This window comes from Hemiscyllium ocellatum, chromosome 32, assembly GCF_020745735.1.
Source record: "Hemiscyllium ocellatum isolate sHemOce1 chromosome 32, sHemOce1.pat.X.cur, whole genome shotgun sequence".
In the NCBI taxonomy this organism is placed as follows: Eukaryota; Metazoa; Chordata; class Chondrichthyes; order Orectolobiformes; family Hemiscylliidae; genus Hemiscyllium; species Hemiscyllium ocellatum.
Window position 1 is genome coordinate 7697086 of NC_083432.1, and position 17304 is coordinate 7714389.

The 17304-nt window shown below is 41.6% G+C and overlaps 1 protein-coding gene across 6 annotated transcripts in view; it reads left to right on the forward strand.

The window, feature by feature from the left end:
- Positions 1 to 17304, forward strand: part of strada (STE20 related adaptor alpha) — a 126819-nt gene that overhangs the window by 103368 nt on the left and 6147 nt on the right. For all 6 annotated transcript variants that reach the window (XM_060848568.1, XM_060848570.1, XM_060848567.1 and 3 more), the window contains 2 exons: positions 2262 to 2433; positions 3441 to 3545. In XM_060848568.1, coding sequence (XP_060704551.1) covers positions 2262 to 2433; positions 3441 to 3545 — 277 coding nt within the window. The remainder of the gene's footprint in view (positions 1 to 2261; positions 2434 to 3440; positions 3546 to 17304) is intronic.

Here is a 17304-nt window from a genome sequence, read left to right on the forward strand (position 1 = left end):
ATGCTTAGTTGGACCTATTTAAGAAGGGAGGCAGAGAGAAAAACCAGGAAATATGGACCAGTCAGCCTGATGTCAATAGTGGGGAAAATGCTGGAATGCGTTTCCATGTATCTTAAGAAGAAGCTGCGCATTTGGAAAATAGTGGCAGGATCAGACAGAGTTGGCATGGATTTATGAAAGGAAAATAATGCTGGACAAGTCTGCTTGATTTTTTTTAAGGATATAACTAGGAGAGTTCATGAGGTGGAGGCAGTGGATGTGGTTTATTTGGACTTTCGGAAGGCTTTTGGCAAATAAACAATGGACAGAATAGGTTAATGTGTAAAATTGGTGTATGGTTCTGGGGTAGTGTGACTTGGATAGAAAACTGGTCAGTCAGGAAACAGTATGAATAAATAGGTCCTTTTCTAAATGGTATACAGTAACTGGTGGGTTCCACAGAGATTAGTGATATGGCCCAGCTATTCACAATTCAATAATTTTTGGATGCAGGAGCTAAATGTACTATCTCCAAATTTACAGATGACACAAAGCTCGAAGGGAGAATGAGCTGTGAGAAGAATTCGCAAATGCTTCGGTATGTTGTGGTTCTGTTTGCCAAGCTGGGAATTTGTGTTGCAGACAAGCCAAACAGAGAACAGCCAGGGAATTCCTAGAGGCATGGCACTTATCCACAGATTCGATCAATAAGCACATCGACCTGAACCCAATATACCGACCATTGCAGCGGACAGCTGGAACTGACAACCGGAAGCGGCAGATTCAAACCACTATAAATGCCGGAGGAAAGATCACAGAAGCGCTTCACAGGAGGCTCCCAAGCAGTGAGGATGTCACCTAGACAGGGGACGAAACGTCTGCAACACAAATTCCCAGCTCGGCGAACAGAACCACAACAACGAGCACCCAAGCTACAAACCTTCTCCCAGACTTTGAATGCTTCAGTATGATTTGGATGAATTGAGTGAGTGGGTAAATGCGTAGCAGATGAAATATAGTATGAGTAAATGTGAGGTTATACGCTTCAGTAGTAAAAGCAAGTAGGCAGGTTATTATCTGAATGGTGATAGATTGGGAGAGGGGAATGTGCAATGAGACCTGGGTATCCCACATACACCACTCTGTGGAGGTAAGCATGCTGGTGCAGCAGGCAGAAATGTAGTCCTATCGTATGTTGGCTTTCAAAATGAGTGGGTTCAATACAGGAGCAAGGATGTCTTGCTGCAGTTATGTCGGGCTTGGTGAGACCTAGCCCTAGGAGATATTCCGCAGTTTTGGCCTACTTGAGGAAGACGGTTCCTACTACAGAGGGAATGCAGCAAAGGTTTACGAGGTTGATTCCTGGAATGGTTGGACTGACATACGAGGAGATGTTAAATCATTTCAGATTATATTTGCTGGAGTTCAGAAGATTGAGGGGGATCTCAGAAACCTATTAATTTCTAAGACTAAACGGGGAGAGTCCAGAACCTGGGGTCACAGGCCTAAATGGTTTATCCCGTATCCTTCGCCTGAGGTGAAATTTCTTTACCCAGAGCATGGGGAACCAGTGAAATCCACTACGACCATAAGCTGTTGAGGCCGAACCATTGTATGATTTCACGAAGGTTTTGAATATAGTACTTTGGATCTAAAGGAGTCAAAGGATATTGGATAAAAGCAGGAACACACTACAGAGTACGATGATCAACCATGATCATAATGAATGACGGAACAAAACTGATGGGCCAAATGACTAACTTCCTGTTTTCTATGTTGAAAGTCTAAATTATCTCGAACATATTTTGGCTTCCCATCCCCTTGCCTACCCTCCTCTGCCCATCCTCTCTTATTCTCACATTAAATTGATCTATATCTACAAAGTCCTTTCACATATCTGCGTATTACTATCATGAAATATTTGAAGATCCATTGGCATATTCCTAGTGACATGTTCACCCCATTTTCCTGCTAAGCACAAGTTAAGAGTTGTGTCTTTGCCCCTCCCAGCCATTACCATCTCCTTCCAACACAACAGTGATAGAATTGAAGCTGAGCTGTGATCAACCATGATTGGCAAACAGGTGAAGGCAGCTTGAATTTCATACCCCTCCTCCTTGTTCTTCTGTTCTGTCTTGCTCTGCTTCCCACTGATTCCCTACTACTGCTGTACACTCTGGGTCTCAGAAATTGTTCCCTCTTAAAATTAAACACTTTAGTTACTGTTTATTTCACCATGCTGTACATAGATTAAAGTAACAACCTAGTTTCCTTCCTTTCAGGAGTGTTCAAGCAAGTCACATTCTGATATCATCAGATGGACAAGTTTATCTATCAGGACTTCGCAGCATTTTCAGTATGATCAGCCATGGGCAACGGCTACGGGTGATCCATGACTTCCCGAAATACAGTGTTAAAATATTACCATGGCTAAGTCCTGAGCTGCTGCAACAGGTAGGTCCACGTATCCTAGAGCCAAACTCTCTCTAACAGATTGACACTGACCGGGAGCTCTGATACATCATGGTGTAGTGTGATGATCCCGGATATGTGCATTATAATGGAGATCTATGACTCGTATAGAGGAGGTGCAGCTTGCCTGGCTCTCAAAAATTTGCTGTTCATTGGTCTCTTTTCCCACTCTAGCAAAATGCCCATCCAAAATACCTTCTTTAACCAAAGATTGGGGATTATAATGCAAGTCCCCCTCCATCCTCCTCACAATATGAAGCAACTGCTGACCTTTGAATTATTTTTGGCTGGGGGATTCTCCACCCAACAGAAAGTCATACCTGTTAGTCAGGCTGAATAACAGGGGCACCACTTCTCAAAGATTTCATGTTTTGGAATCAAAATTGGAAATGCATTCTGTCCATAGCTATCTGCCAACCCCCTCCTTGCCTCCAATTCTGTTCAACAAAGGTATCCTTGGGATTTCTGTCCAGATTCCAAGATAGATGGTGCTTACCACCCTGTTGTTTTAATAGACATCCATTGCTATTGGAAATCGATGTCCCCTTGTGGTCACCGTGCAGCAGTAGGATCACCATCCATTTGATAAGTGCCTGGAGGCTGGGGTGGGCTCAAAATGTGGCAATGCGGAGGTCACATTTTTGTGTGGATGAAGTGGCTGCTTATATACTGTTGCTTTAGTAATCTCAATTTAGCCTTCTGGTAGAGTCAACCAGAAACCAGAGGCTTCCTGCCTCTATTCCTGATGAAGGACTTTTGCCCAAAACATAGATTTTCCTGCTCCTCGGATGCTGCCTGACCTGTGCTTTTCCAGCACCACTCTGATCTAAACTCAACCAGAATCTATATGGTCCTTGCAACTAATTGTGAGATACCTAGGAATCAAGCTCTATTTATGTGGCAAATTTATGTTGAAAACTTAATGCCATGTGAGAATATTTACAGCTGACAACTAACATATCCTGAAACCTTTTGTTTCCTTCCTGTAGAATCTGCAGGGTTATGATGCCAAATCCGATATTTACAGTCTGGGAATAACTGCTTGCGAGTTAGCTAATGGACATGTTCCCTTCAAAAATATGCCTGCAACTCAGGTATGAGTGTTACAACTTTTATTTTTGGAAACTGGAAGCAGGAATGGGCTATTTGGCTTTTTGAGCCTGCTTCTTCATTCAGTATGATAAAAACAAGGACTGCAGATGCTGGAAACCAGAGTCTAGATTAGAGTGGTGCTGGAAAAGCACAGCAGTTCAGGCAGCATCCGAGGAGCAGGAAAATCGACGTTTCAGGCAAAAGCCCTTCATCAGGAATAGAGGCAGAGTGCCTGCAGGCTTTTGCCCGAAACATCGATTTTCCTGCTCCTCGGATGCTGCCTGAACTGCTGTGCTTTTCCAGCACCACTCTAATCCAGAATCTTCATTCAATATGACCATGGCTGCTCCTCTGTCTCATTGCCATTTTCCTGCTTTCTCCCCTTACACCTTGATGTCTTTAACATCTAAAAATAGATTCATGTCTTGAATATATTCAGTGACTTGGCCTCTACCTTACGTGGTAGAGACTTCCACAGGTTCACTACTCTTTGTGTAAAGAAATGTTTTCTCATCTCAGTTTTAAATGACCTATCCAGTATCCTGAGACTGTCCCTGCTGTTTCTATCTCCCCAGTCAGGGAAGACGTCACTTTTATATATAGTCTGTTCAATCCTGTTAGAATTTGTGCTTAATTGTACCATTGTCAGCACAGACTACTGCATGAAGTTAGTGTGTCACAGGGGTTTGGTAATGTAGTGTTTAACAGATTATGGACAAAGAAAAAGGGGGATTTAATTGACAACTTGAGAATTGTTGGGTGTTTGTCTCACATTTAGTTTCATTCAGTCACAGAGTACTCTTATCTTTCCTTTAAACTTTATAAAATAAAACTTAACCTGCACAACCAAAACGTTCTTCATGTGGTTAAAGGACTTTTGTTTTAATTCAGATTAGTTTCCACATCAAAAGCTAAAATTTGAAGTAACTGTAATTGTTAAAGATTCAATTCTAAATGACACTTTAAGTGAGCTGACTGCCCTAAAGTGAGCTACTGGATAAGCCTATCACTCACCTTTTGAGTGAGTCCAGTCAATGGTGTTATTGCTGTTACTCTTTTGAATGCCACTGGACATCAGATATTATTATCTGGTTAAGAGAGCACATCTGTGCTGTGAGGCCACGAGTGGTCTGAGCAGCTAACTGCAAAAGGATGGCAGGAAGTTAAAGCTACTTCATTCAACTTTGTGAGGGGGAGAGGAGAAGTAGGATAAAAAGAATGTCGGCACAAATGAAGTGAAAGGAACTTCACTACATGAAATTAATTCTGAAAGAAAGTGACAAAACAGTCCCTGTCAAATGGCAACTGATAGAGAAGTAATTGTATTGCAAGAGGTGGTTTGTGCGAAAGCAGATTCCAGTCATAGGAGCTAACAACAAAAAGGATACTGTGTCCATGCATCTGATAAACCTGATTATACTTTCAATTAAAACCAACTAATGGGTGAGAGCAAATTTGAGTTGAGAAGATATTCAAGCAGATAGGCAGAAGAAATATTTGCCAAGTTGATAGTTTTTAATTAGCAGCTGGACAAATAGCAATGATAGGATCCAGAACAAGGCACGTGTATAAAAGTTAAATACTATGAATGCTGGACATCTGAAACAGACACACAATGCTGAAGAAACACAGCAGTTCAGGCAGCATCTATGAAGAGATAAATAGAGGTAACATTGCAAGTCCAGTATAGTTTGCAGGATGCAGAAAATCTTGGATCAGGAAAGGAGTACTTGTGTTGCTGATGCAGGGCAATGCTAAGGCCATTGTTACAGTGGCTACACCCTGTAACATACAAGGAAGAAAACTGTTCTGGAAGACACAGACCAGGACTTACAAAGAGAAATGGAGAACCATTTCATGAAAATCATAGTGTCTGCGTTTTTTCAGCCATTTGTATTTCACAACATCGATTATGAGGACAAAAGATATTAGAGTCGAATTATAATCACTAATTCACCAAGCTGTGGACAAAAAATTGATTCAGTTGGGGATACTGTTGATCAAAAGATCATATAAGAAGAAAGTTGTATGAGCAAAACTGTCTTGGGGCAGGTAAACGGTACTAAAAGCATTGGCAAATCAATGATTATTTGCCAACTGGGAACTGAGATATTGTAATGGGCTGAGGAATATAGGTGGTGACATGCATCAGAAGGGTTTAGCACGCTGAGGCAGAGAAAGAGGAAACAGCTCTGAAATTACAGATAGAGCTAGATAATATGTAAATACACAGAGCAGAGGCAGCTGCAGGTTAATTCAGTGGGAAAGATGATGAACATGTAGCCTAACTTGGAGGTGGATACTTAGTTGATTGTAAGTATTTGGCACCAGAAAGAGGAGGTGATTCAGCCTTGGAAGTAGGGTACTGTTTTTTGGGGGGGCCTATGGTTTAGGATAGATATATGTTCTGAGCCCTCTGAGACTTAGATCTGCATACTGATCTGAATTCAGGGGCTACAGCAGATGAAATTTGGGATAGAATGGAATGGAATAGAATCCCTACAGTGTGGAAACAGGCCCTTCGGCCCATCAGTTCCACACTGACAGCGACCACCCAGACTCAGCCCTTTATCCTATCCCATTAGCATTTCCCATGGCTAATCCACCTAGTCTGCACATCTTTGGACTCTGGGGGCGAAGCCAGAGCACCCAGAGGAAGCCCACTCAAGCATGGAGAATGTGCAAATTCCACACACAGTCGCGAAGGCTGGAATCGATCTCAGGTCCCGGTGCTTGAAAAGTTATGAAAATTTATGAAGAGAAGGATGAGATTTTTCTAGACTTCAGACAGATTCCCAAACTATTCTCCATTTAATTCTTCCAGTTATCTTTTGCTTTGTTTCGCATAGCCGGAATTTAGCATAAGTTTTATTCGACCTGATCCTGTTCATTTCTCCTGCTGACTGGCTGCTGTGAACGCTAGCAGACTAGCCTCAGTCATTGGCTGATCAGTGCATGCTGGATTCCCAGTCCGTCCTATCCCGATATCTTCAGATTAACAGTGGTGTGTTGATGAGGGTTGCATATTTTAATTGTTGATAAGGTAGAGCAGTTAGATATTTTCTTCAGCTAGAACAAGGGAAGGCAAAGTAAGAATAAGCACCTACTGGAAATGACAATGCAAAACATGATGCTTGCATGTCTATTGTTGAGACAGCTTCTCTGATCTGTTGTGCAAGAACCACTGTAAATGTTAATTTTAAACATAGATAAGTCATGGAATTCTAGTTTGTTAAAAATGCAGGAAATCTGAATACGACACCAAGCAACACAATCATAGATGTACAGCACGGAAACAGACCCTTCGGTTCAGCTTGTCCATGCCGACCAGATAGCCTAAACTAATAGAGTCCCATTTGACAGCACCCGGCCCATATCCCTCTAAACCCCTTCTATTCATATACCCATCCAGATGCCTTTTTCAATTATGTAATTGTACCAGCCTCCACCACTTCCTCTGGCAGCTCATACAATACTCTCACCACACTCTGCATGAAAATGTTGCCCCTTAGGTCCCTTTAAATTTTTTCCCTCACCCTAAGCCTATGCCGTCTAGTTTTGGATTCTCCCATCCCAGGGGAAAGAACATAGAGATATTACATCAGATGGCCAAAAAATTCATTTAAGGAGTTTCTACAAGTCATCTTAAAGGAGGAAAGTGATATGAGGATGGAATTCCAGAATATGGGGCCTGGACAGCTAAAGACACAGCTATCAATTGTGGAGAGATTGCAATTGAGAATGAACAATAGGCCAATATTAAAGAAATAGAGTAGTCTTAGTGAAGCCATGAATAGGAGGTCAGAAACGTATCTGCTAATTAAATGTGACACTAAACTTGTGAAAGTACTGCTTTACTCTCGGAATGTTGCCAAGACTATATATTTCTGACTAGGAACTTGAGTGTCAGTCTTTTGGTTAAATAGTCTGATAATTTTACAACAGTGGAGCAATCCAGCCAGGTAGTGCTGCAGTAGAGTAGCTCATCACCATGCACTTAAATTATAACCTATGCCTTCAGATGATGGTCTCAAAGTGCAACATGTAGAAGACAAATAGAAAGGGACCAAGGATTAATCCTTGGGGAGCACTAAAGGTAATGAAGCAAAAGCATAGAAACCTTTGCACGTGATTCTCTGGCTACAGTTAGATAAGAATGGAAATAGGTGAGAACAGTCACCCCTCAGCTGGAAGACTATGAAGAGAGGAATGGTATAGTCAACTCTGTCAAAGGCTCCAGACAGTTCAAGAAGAATCACCCCCTGGAAAAGTTTACCATTGTCACAGTCACACAGGATGTCATTTGTGACTGTTGCCATTGTTTATTGAACATTCTTTTTTCAGCCAGTTAGAAAGCAGGCCTACTCGGCCTGGTATTGTGCAACAATGTAAGACTATTTAATGATCTCAGACAAGATGCCAGTAAGTAGCAATGACTATAATATGATTGAAGTTTACATTCAGTTTGAGAAAGGGAACGGTGGGTCCAAGACATTGCGGAAATGTTAAATAAGAGCAAGAGCAAGAAAGCAGAATTTGCTGAAGTGAATTGGCAAATTATGTTAATACAGATGCAGTGCCAGAGACTTAAGAGGATATTTCAGATTTCACAGTATTGTAAGGGATGAACCCTCTGACTGTGATTAACCAAAATGGTCAAAGAAATAATCAAACTTAATAAATGTGCAAAGATTATTGGCAGGTCAGAAGATTGAATGAAATATTTAAAAAAAACAAGGAATGACCAGTAACTCTGCAACCCGAACAACATTCTGGTAAATCTCCTCTGCACCCTCTCCAGTGCTGCCACGTCCTTCCTATACTGTAGACAATACTATAGCTGTAACCTAACCAGCATTTTGTATAGTTCCCACATAACCTCCCTGCTCTTAAACTCTATTCCTCACCTAACAAAGATAAGTGTACCATAATCTTCCACAATCACTTTATCTGCCTGTCCTGCTATCTTAAATGACATGCACATTATGATCCCTCTTATCCTCAGTGCTTCTCATGGTCCTTACATTCATCATAAGATATGCAAACAGAATTAGGCCATTTGGCTCATAGTCTGCTCCCCCATTCAAACCTGGCTGACAGGTTTCTCAACTCCATTCTCCTGCCTTCTCCCTGTAATCCTTGATCCCCTTACTAAACTATCTATCCATCTTTGTCTGAAGTACACCCAATGACTTGGCCTTCATTCTGCTGCAATGAATTCCACAGATTAATCACCCAGTGGCTGAAAAAATTCTTCCTCATCTCAGTTCTAAAGGGTCACCCTTCACTCTGAGGCTGTGCCCTCTGGTTTCCTAGTCCCTCCTACTATTGGAAACACCTTTTCCTTATCCAATCTGCCCGGCCATCTCGGTATTTTGTAAGTTTCAATCAGACCCCCCGATCCTTCTAAACTCCAATAAGTACAGATTCAGAGTCCTCGACTGCTAATTTGACAAGCCCTTCATCCCTGGGATCATTCTTGTAAACCAGCTCTGATCCCCTCCAAAGCTAGCAAATCCTTTCTTAGATACAAGGCCCAAAACTGTTTACAACATTCCAATTGCAGTCTGACCAGAACTTCAAACAATCTCAACAGTATAATATTCTAGCCCTCTTGAAATTAATGCTAAAATTGAATTTGCCTTCCTTACTGGCAACTAAACCTGCTTGTTAACCTTAGGAGAATCCTTAACTAAGATTCCTAAATCTCTTTCTGCTTCAGATTTCCAAAGCCTTTCCCCATTTAGAAAATGTCTATTCTTCCTACCAAAGTGCATAACCTCATACTTTCTCACATTGTGTTCCATCTGCCACTTTGTCCACTCTTAAAGCCTGTCCAAATCCTTCTGCAGCATCATCGCTTCCTTAATGTGACCTGTCCCTCCATCTATTCTTGTGTCATCTGCAAATTGAGCAACAATGCCTTCAGTTCCTTCATCATATCATTAATGTATAATGTGAATAGTTGTCACAACACTGACCCCTGTGTAACTCCATTAGTCACCGGCTGCCATTCTGAAAGAGATCCCTTTATTTCTCCCCTCTGTTTTCTATCAGCCAGCCAGTCCTCTATACTTGCCAGTATCTTTCCTTCAAAACTATTGACTTTTGTCCTATTTAGCAGCCTCTGTTCAGCGCCTTGTCAAAGCCCTTCTGGAAAACCAAGTAAGTTACATCCACTGGCTCTCCTTTGTCCAACTTGCTCATTACCTCCTCAAAGAATTCTAACAGATTTGTCAGGTGTGTCATGCCCTTGATGAAACCATACTGACTCCACCTTATTTTGCCATGCACTTCCAAGTACACCACTATCTTATCCTTAAAAATGGATTCTAAAATTTACCTCTGACCAAAATCAGGCTAATGAGCCTGTACTATTCTTCTGTCTCCCTCCCTTCTCAAACAGAAACTGGCCAGAGTTGATTGGAAGAGAAGCCTATTAGGGAAGACAGCGGAGCAGCGACAGCCGGAGTTTCTGGGGGTAATTTGGGAGACACTGCAGAAATTCATCCCAAGGATGAAGAAACATACTAAGGGGAGGATGGCTGACCAGGGAAGTCAGGTATAGGTAAAAGAAAAAGCATACCATGTGTAGAAAATTAGTGGGAAGCCAAAGGATTGGGAAGGATTTAAAGGCCAGCAGAGAATAACTAAAAGAGTAAAAAGTGGGGAGAAGCTGTAGTGTGTAATTAAACTAGCTAGTACCATAAAAGAAGATTGCAAGAGTTTTTGTTAGGTATTGATTAGGAAGAGAGCGCAAAAGTGGACACTAGACATTGGGTGTTACATTAACCATCTTCCAGTTCTCTTGAACCCTCCCTCACTCCATTAATTACAGAAAGATCACTATCAATGCCTCTACAATGTCTTCAGCTGTCTCCTTCAGAACTCAGAAGTTCTGGTATGTTGCTGATGCCTTCCACTGTGAAAACTGATGCAAGGTACCTATTCAGTTTCTCCGCCATTTCTTTGTTCTCCATTGCTATTTCTCCAGCCACATTTTCCAGTGGTCCAATGTCCACTTTTGCCACTCTCTTACCTCTTCAATATTTAAAAAAAAACTCTTGCAATCTTTTATATTACTAGCTAGCTTAATCGCACATTTCATTTTCTCCCCACTTATTACTTTTATTAGCTATCCTCTGCCAAATTTCCTTGGGGATCCCATGGATTCTTACCTTTATCAGTTTCAGTAGGCGAAACCTTGTCAAAAGCCTTGCTGAAGTCCAAACAGACCACATCAAAAGCGTAGGTAACTGGTTGCCTCTTAAAATAAATTCAATCAAGTCGGTCAGATATGACATTGCCTTAACAAAACCATGCTAACTGTTCATGATTAACCCCTGCCTCTCCAAATGCAGATTAACTCTGGCCCTTAGAATTACTTTCCCACCACTGAGGTTAGACTGACCAACCTGTAGTTTCCTAGTTTATCCCTTGCTCCCTTCTTGAATAACACCGCCGCATTGGCTGTCCTCTGGCACCTTTCTTGTGGCCAGAGAGGTACATTTTAGCAAGTGCCCTTCTATTTCCTCCTTGTCTCACTCAACATCCTGGAATACGTTTCATTTGGCCATGAAGATTTATCTACCTTTTAAGGCTGCCAGACCACTCCCATCTCCACTCTGTTAATTGTATCACAGACCTACTTCTCAATTTCTATATCTACATTCCTCTCACTAGTGAGCACTGACCCAAAATATTCATTGAAAATCCTTTAGCTCTGCACATGAATGACCATTCTGATACTTAATGGGCCCTACTCTTACCCTCATTTTCCTTTTATTCTAAATATACCTGTAAAACAACATAGGATTTCCTTTATTTTATCTGCCAGTATCCTTTCATATCCCCTTTTAGTTCTTCTAAAAGTTCCCTCTTGCACATTCTATACACCTCTTGGGATTCTGCTGTTTCAAGCTTGATATCTGCTGCAAGCCTATCTCTCTTTTTTTCTCTTCATCCAGTGTATATGTCCCTTGATATTCAGGATTCATAAGATTTGATAGACCCAACCTTTCTCCTTATTGGAAAGTATTGATCTTGTACTATCCGTATTTCTCATAAGTCCCAGAAGGCTGGAGAGTAGCTTATGGTGATCACTTGTTTAAGAAGGATAATGAAGGATATTACAGGCTGTTAAGCCTTACATCAGTATTAGAGAAATTATTGAAGAAGATTCTTAGGGACAGTGTTTATTCATATTTGGAGAAGAAAGACCTTGCTAGGGATAATCAGCATGGCTTTGTGCCTGGGGAAGTTTGTGTCTTAAATATGAGTTTTTTGAGGAAGTAATGAAAATTAAGTAAAGTCCATGTAAACATCATGGTCTACCTTCAACAAAGTGTTTGACATGCTCCCTCATGATAGGCTGGAATCATGAGATGGCAAATTGGATACAAAATTGGCTTTTGGTATTATGGAGAGGTGTTTTTCTGACTGGAAGTCTGTGATCAGTGGTAAGAGTGTAGGATATAGGAGCCAAATTAAGTCATTAGGCCCATGAGTCTGCTCCAACATTCGATCATAGCTGATACATTTCATAATCCCAATCTCCTGTCTTCTCCCAGTAACCCTAGATCTCCTCACTAATCAAGAACCTATCTCTGCCTTAAATACACTCGAGACTTTGGCATCCACAGCCTCTGCGGCAATAAGTTCCATAGATTCATCACCCTCTGGCTGCAGAAATTCCATCTCATCTCAGTTCTATAGGGTCATCCCTTCACTCAGAGGCTGTGACCTTGGGACCTAGTCTGTCCTACTAGAGGAAATGTCATTTCCACATCCATTCTACCCAGGCAATTCAATATTCTAAGTTTCAAGGAGGTTGCCTGTTCGTTCTTCTAAATTCCATTGAGTACATACCCAGAATCCTTAACCGCTCCTTATGAGGAGAACGTGAGGACTGCAGGTGCCAGAGATTAGAGTCGAGTATGTGGTGCTGGAAAAGCGCAGCCAGTCAGGCAGCATCAGAGGAGCAGGAGAATCAATGTTTCGGACATTAGCCATTCATCAGGAATCGTATATGACAATGCCCTTCATCCCAGATCATTTTTGACACCCTCTATACCCCTTCTGAGGCCAGCAAACCTGTCCTTAGATGTGGAACCTAAATCTGTTCATAATATTCCAAATGTGGTCTATCCAGGCTACACAGCCTCAGCAGTGCATTCCTGCTCTTGTATTATAGCTCTCTTGAACTGAAAACTAACAGTATATTAACTTTGCTAATTATCAACTGAAACTGCATCTTAACCTCGAATTCTGAACTCTGAAGTCTTTCCCAATTGTTGTTGTAATATATGTCAATCATTTGGATGAAAAAAAGGTAGTCAAATTAGTAAATTTGTGAATAGATTGAATGTTGATGGACTTGTGGATAGTGAGGAAGTATGCAGCAGGATATGGAGCAATTGGAAAGTTGGGTGGAGAAATGGCAGGTGGAATTTTATCTGGATAAGTGTGAAGTGATGTATTTTGGGAGGTCAAATGTAAAAGGAAAGTATTCAGTTCATGGTGAGACCCCTAGGAACATCGACACACAGGGATTTTTGGATGCACTCTGAAAAGGGGTAACACCAGTAGATAACGTGGTAAAGAAGGTATACGGCATGCTTCCCTTCTTCAGTCAAGGCAATGAATATAAATGTTGGCAAGTCATGCTGCAGCTGTATATGACTTTAGATTGGCCACATTTTGAGTATTGTGTGGAATTCTGGTTGCCACACTCTAAGGATAGATGTCAAGACTTTGGAGAGGTTGCAAAAGAGATTTACCAGGACGTTGCCTAGAATGGAGTGTATTAGCTATAAGGACAGGCTGGACAAACTTGGATTTTTGTTTTGGTAGAGTGTCAGAGGCTGCAGGGCGACCTGATAAAAGTATATAAAAGTATATTTTTCCCAGGGTGGAAATGTCAAATACTCAAGTATCAGAAATAGTAGGTCAAAGGGCCTGTCTCTGTGCTGTACTGTTCTATGATCACTCCCTACTGATGCTTCAATCGTGTGCCCAGCTTCATTACCTAAAATTTAAGTGCAGGATTTTCCTTGTATGGGCTTAAAAAGCTCCCCTGGATGCATTTTAAGAATTCTGTTCTCTCTAAGAGCTTTCACACAATGATTTCCCCAGTTAATGTTGGGGAAGTTGAAATCCCCTACTATAACTAGCCTATTACTTTAGTACTTCCCGAAAAATTTGCTGACATAGCTGGTCTTCTAATTCTCTCGGCCTGTTAGGGGCCTGTGATAGTATACTCGAGCAATGTAATTGCTCCTTGGTGCTTTTTTAAAGCCCTAACCATATGGCTTCATTTGAGGGATCTATTAAGATGTTATCCTCTCTTCCTGCCCCTTTCTCAACCATATCTCAATGACAGCAATGGCATCGTACACCCATGCTTTAATTTCTGCCCTCAGCTCATCTACCTGCTTTGTTAAACTCCCAACATTAAAATAAATACTACCCAATCTTGCCAAACTCCCTTGTGCCTTAACTGGCCATAATATCTATGCCTTCCTGACTCGCTGGCTATTTCTTCCAATTTTGGCCACTCATCTCCCCCTGCTTAACATTCTCTCTGCAGCCCACACCATCTGCCAAATTAGTTTAAACTCTAGCAGTAACAAACCTAACTACAAGGATGCTGATCCCATTCCAATTCGGAAACCATCTGTCTGCCTTATACAGATCCCACCATCCCCCCCAAAAATCTAGAAATCTAAAGTACTTCCTCCTGTGCCATCTCTCGAGCCACACATTTATCCAAACTAACCTGTGGATTTGTTTGCCCTCCCTTTTCCTTTTATGGGAATGTGCTTAATTCATTTCCTCTGAAGGTAGTCCATTGCTCAATTACTTTTTTTTCCCCTGCCAAACTTGGATTCTAAGCTATCTCGTTGTTCATGGCCATTTTTCGCCATCATCCTAAGTGTTACGATGCAATGATCACTGTCTGCTAAATATTCCCCTCTTGATCTACTTGACCCTACCCCCCAAACATTCCCAAGAACAAGGTCGAGCAGTGCCTCCTTTCTCCAATGTAACTGCACTGTTCTTGTTCCTTAACTCTAGCTAAATCAACACAGACCTGCAGTGTTCTCCTCGATCAAAACACCGCTTTTTTTAATCCTTCTGTAACTTTTCCGAATACCTTATTACATCATAATCCCACATGGCATTTGTGCCTGTAACTTCACAATCTATACTTGATGTATTCCTATACATTCAGCATATCTCTGATTTAGACTCCTTTTACTCTGACTCCATCTATTAACTTTCAATTCTCTATTCTAGTGTTATCTGCTTCTCCCAGTAACTCGTGCACCCTGTTATACTCTCTGATATTCTCTCTTGGTTTACGCAGAGCTGCTGAGTTAACTTAAGTCCTCCTAAACGGTGCTAGCAAATTACAGTACAAAGAAGTTGGTTCTGGCTCTGTTCACATAAAACAGCTTGTAGAGTTGCCATTTCCACCTGAGCCACTCCAGTATTAAAGGAATCTAATGTCCTGTCTCCTGCACCATTTTTCAGCAACCCGTTCATCTATCGTACCGTCCTAATCCAACGCTCATTTGCACGTGGTACTGAGAATAATCTGGTGATTACTACTTTAGCGGTTCCTAATTTCCTAGGTCCCTAAATTAAAATTGCAAGACCATATCCTCTTCCTACTTATGTCATTGGTTCCAGTGTGGATCACAATCTCTGACAGTTCACTGTCCCTCACAGGAAGATCCTGCAGCTGTTTACTGATGGTCACGACTGGCACCAGAGAAAAGCAACATGCTATCCTATAGTCAGGAGTCACACAAAAGCATGTCAGCTCTGCTAACTAAAGAATCCTTTCTCACTAATGCTCTCCCACTCATCCTTTTTTCCATTTTGTACAGTTTTAGCTACCTGTGGTGCCCTGAGTTTGGCTCTGACTGCATTTCTTTAAAAACCACACAACACCAGGTTATAGTCCAACTGGTTTAATTGAAACTTGTTGGACTATAAGCTGGTGTTATGTGATTTTTAACTTTGTACACCCCAGTCCAACACCGGCATCTCCAAATCATGCATTTCTTTAAGCAGTTTTGCCAGTCTCCAGAATGGAAAACCAATTAGCGAATAAGACCGCTGGACTTGTGCACTGCTTATCTATTTATCTTGGACTACATTGTGGTCATTCCTTCCCTATCTGCTTGTTTGTCCCTAAACTGCTACTCCAGCTGTTACTTGAAACTTGTGTAGCCTGAAATACGTAGAACAATACATGTGATTTGTCGGAGTCATGTGAAGTGTCCATGATTCCTTATGTGCCACGGGATGGGCATTCTGCTTGACTGAGCTGACCAGCCATGCCTAGCATGTTTTTATAACTTAGTTTAACTTTACTGACTTTTCCATACTTTAGCGTAACTTTTGTACTGTGTTACAAACTGGAGATTGGTGGAAAGTTGAACTTCCTCACTCTTAGAACATAGAACAATACAGAACAGAACAGGCCCTTCTGCCCTCGATGTTGCGGCCAACCTATGAACTATTCTCAGCTCGTCCCCCACACTATCCCAAAATCATCCATGTGTTTATCTAAGGATTGTTTAAATCTCTCTAATGTGGCTGAGTTGACTATATTAGCAGGTAGTGCATTCCACGCCCTTACCACACTCAGCATAAAGAACCTGCCTCTGACATCTGTCTCAAATCTATCACCCCTCAATTTTTAATAATGCCCTCTGGTACTTGCTGAAGTAATCATTCTATGAAAAAGACTTTCACTGTCAATCCTATCTAATCCTCTGGTCATCTTCTATGTCTCTATCAAATCCCCTCTTAGCCACCTTCTTACCAATGAGAATAGACCCAAGTCCCTCAGCTTTGCCTCATTAGACCTTCCCTCCAGACCATGCAACATCCTGGTAAATTTTCTCTGCACCTTTTCCAATGCTTCAACATCCTTCCTGAAACATGGTGACCAGAACTGTACACAATATTCCATGTGTGGCCACACCAACGTTTTGTATAGTTGCAGCATGATATTGCAGCTCTGGAACTCAATCCCTCTACGAATGAAACCTAACACACCGTATGCTGCCTTAACAGCACTGTCCACCTGGGTGGCAACTTTTAGGGATCTATGTACGTGGACTCCAAGATCCCTCTGCACATCCACACTACCAAGAATCTTTCCATTGACCCAGTACTCTGCCTTCCTGTTATTCTTCTCAAAATGCATCACCTCACATTTAGCTGCATTGAACTCCATTTGCCACCTCTCAGCCCAATTCTGCAGTTTATCCAAGTCCCCCCTGCAACCTGTAATATTCTTCCAAACTGTCCACTACTCCACCAACTTTAGTGTCGTCTGCAAATTTACTCATCCATCCACCTATGCCTGCGTCTAAGTCATTTATAAAAAATGACAAACAGCAGTGGTCCCAAAACAGATCCTTGTGGCACACCACTAGTAACCGGACTCCAGGCTGAATATTTTCCATCAACCACCACTCGCTGCCTTCTTTCAGAAAGCCAGTTTCTAATCCAAACTGCTAACTCACTCTCAATTCCATAACTCTGCATTTTCTCCAACAGCCTACCATATGGAACCTTATCAAAGGCTTTACTGATGTCCATGTATACTACATCAACTGCCCTACCCTCATCTACATGCTTGGTCATCTTCTCAAAAAACTCAATGAGGTTTGTGAGACACAACCTGCCCTTGACGAAACCATGTTAACTATCTGAAATCAAATTGTTGTTTGCTAGATG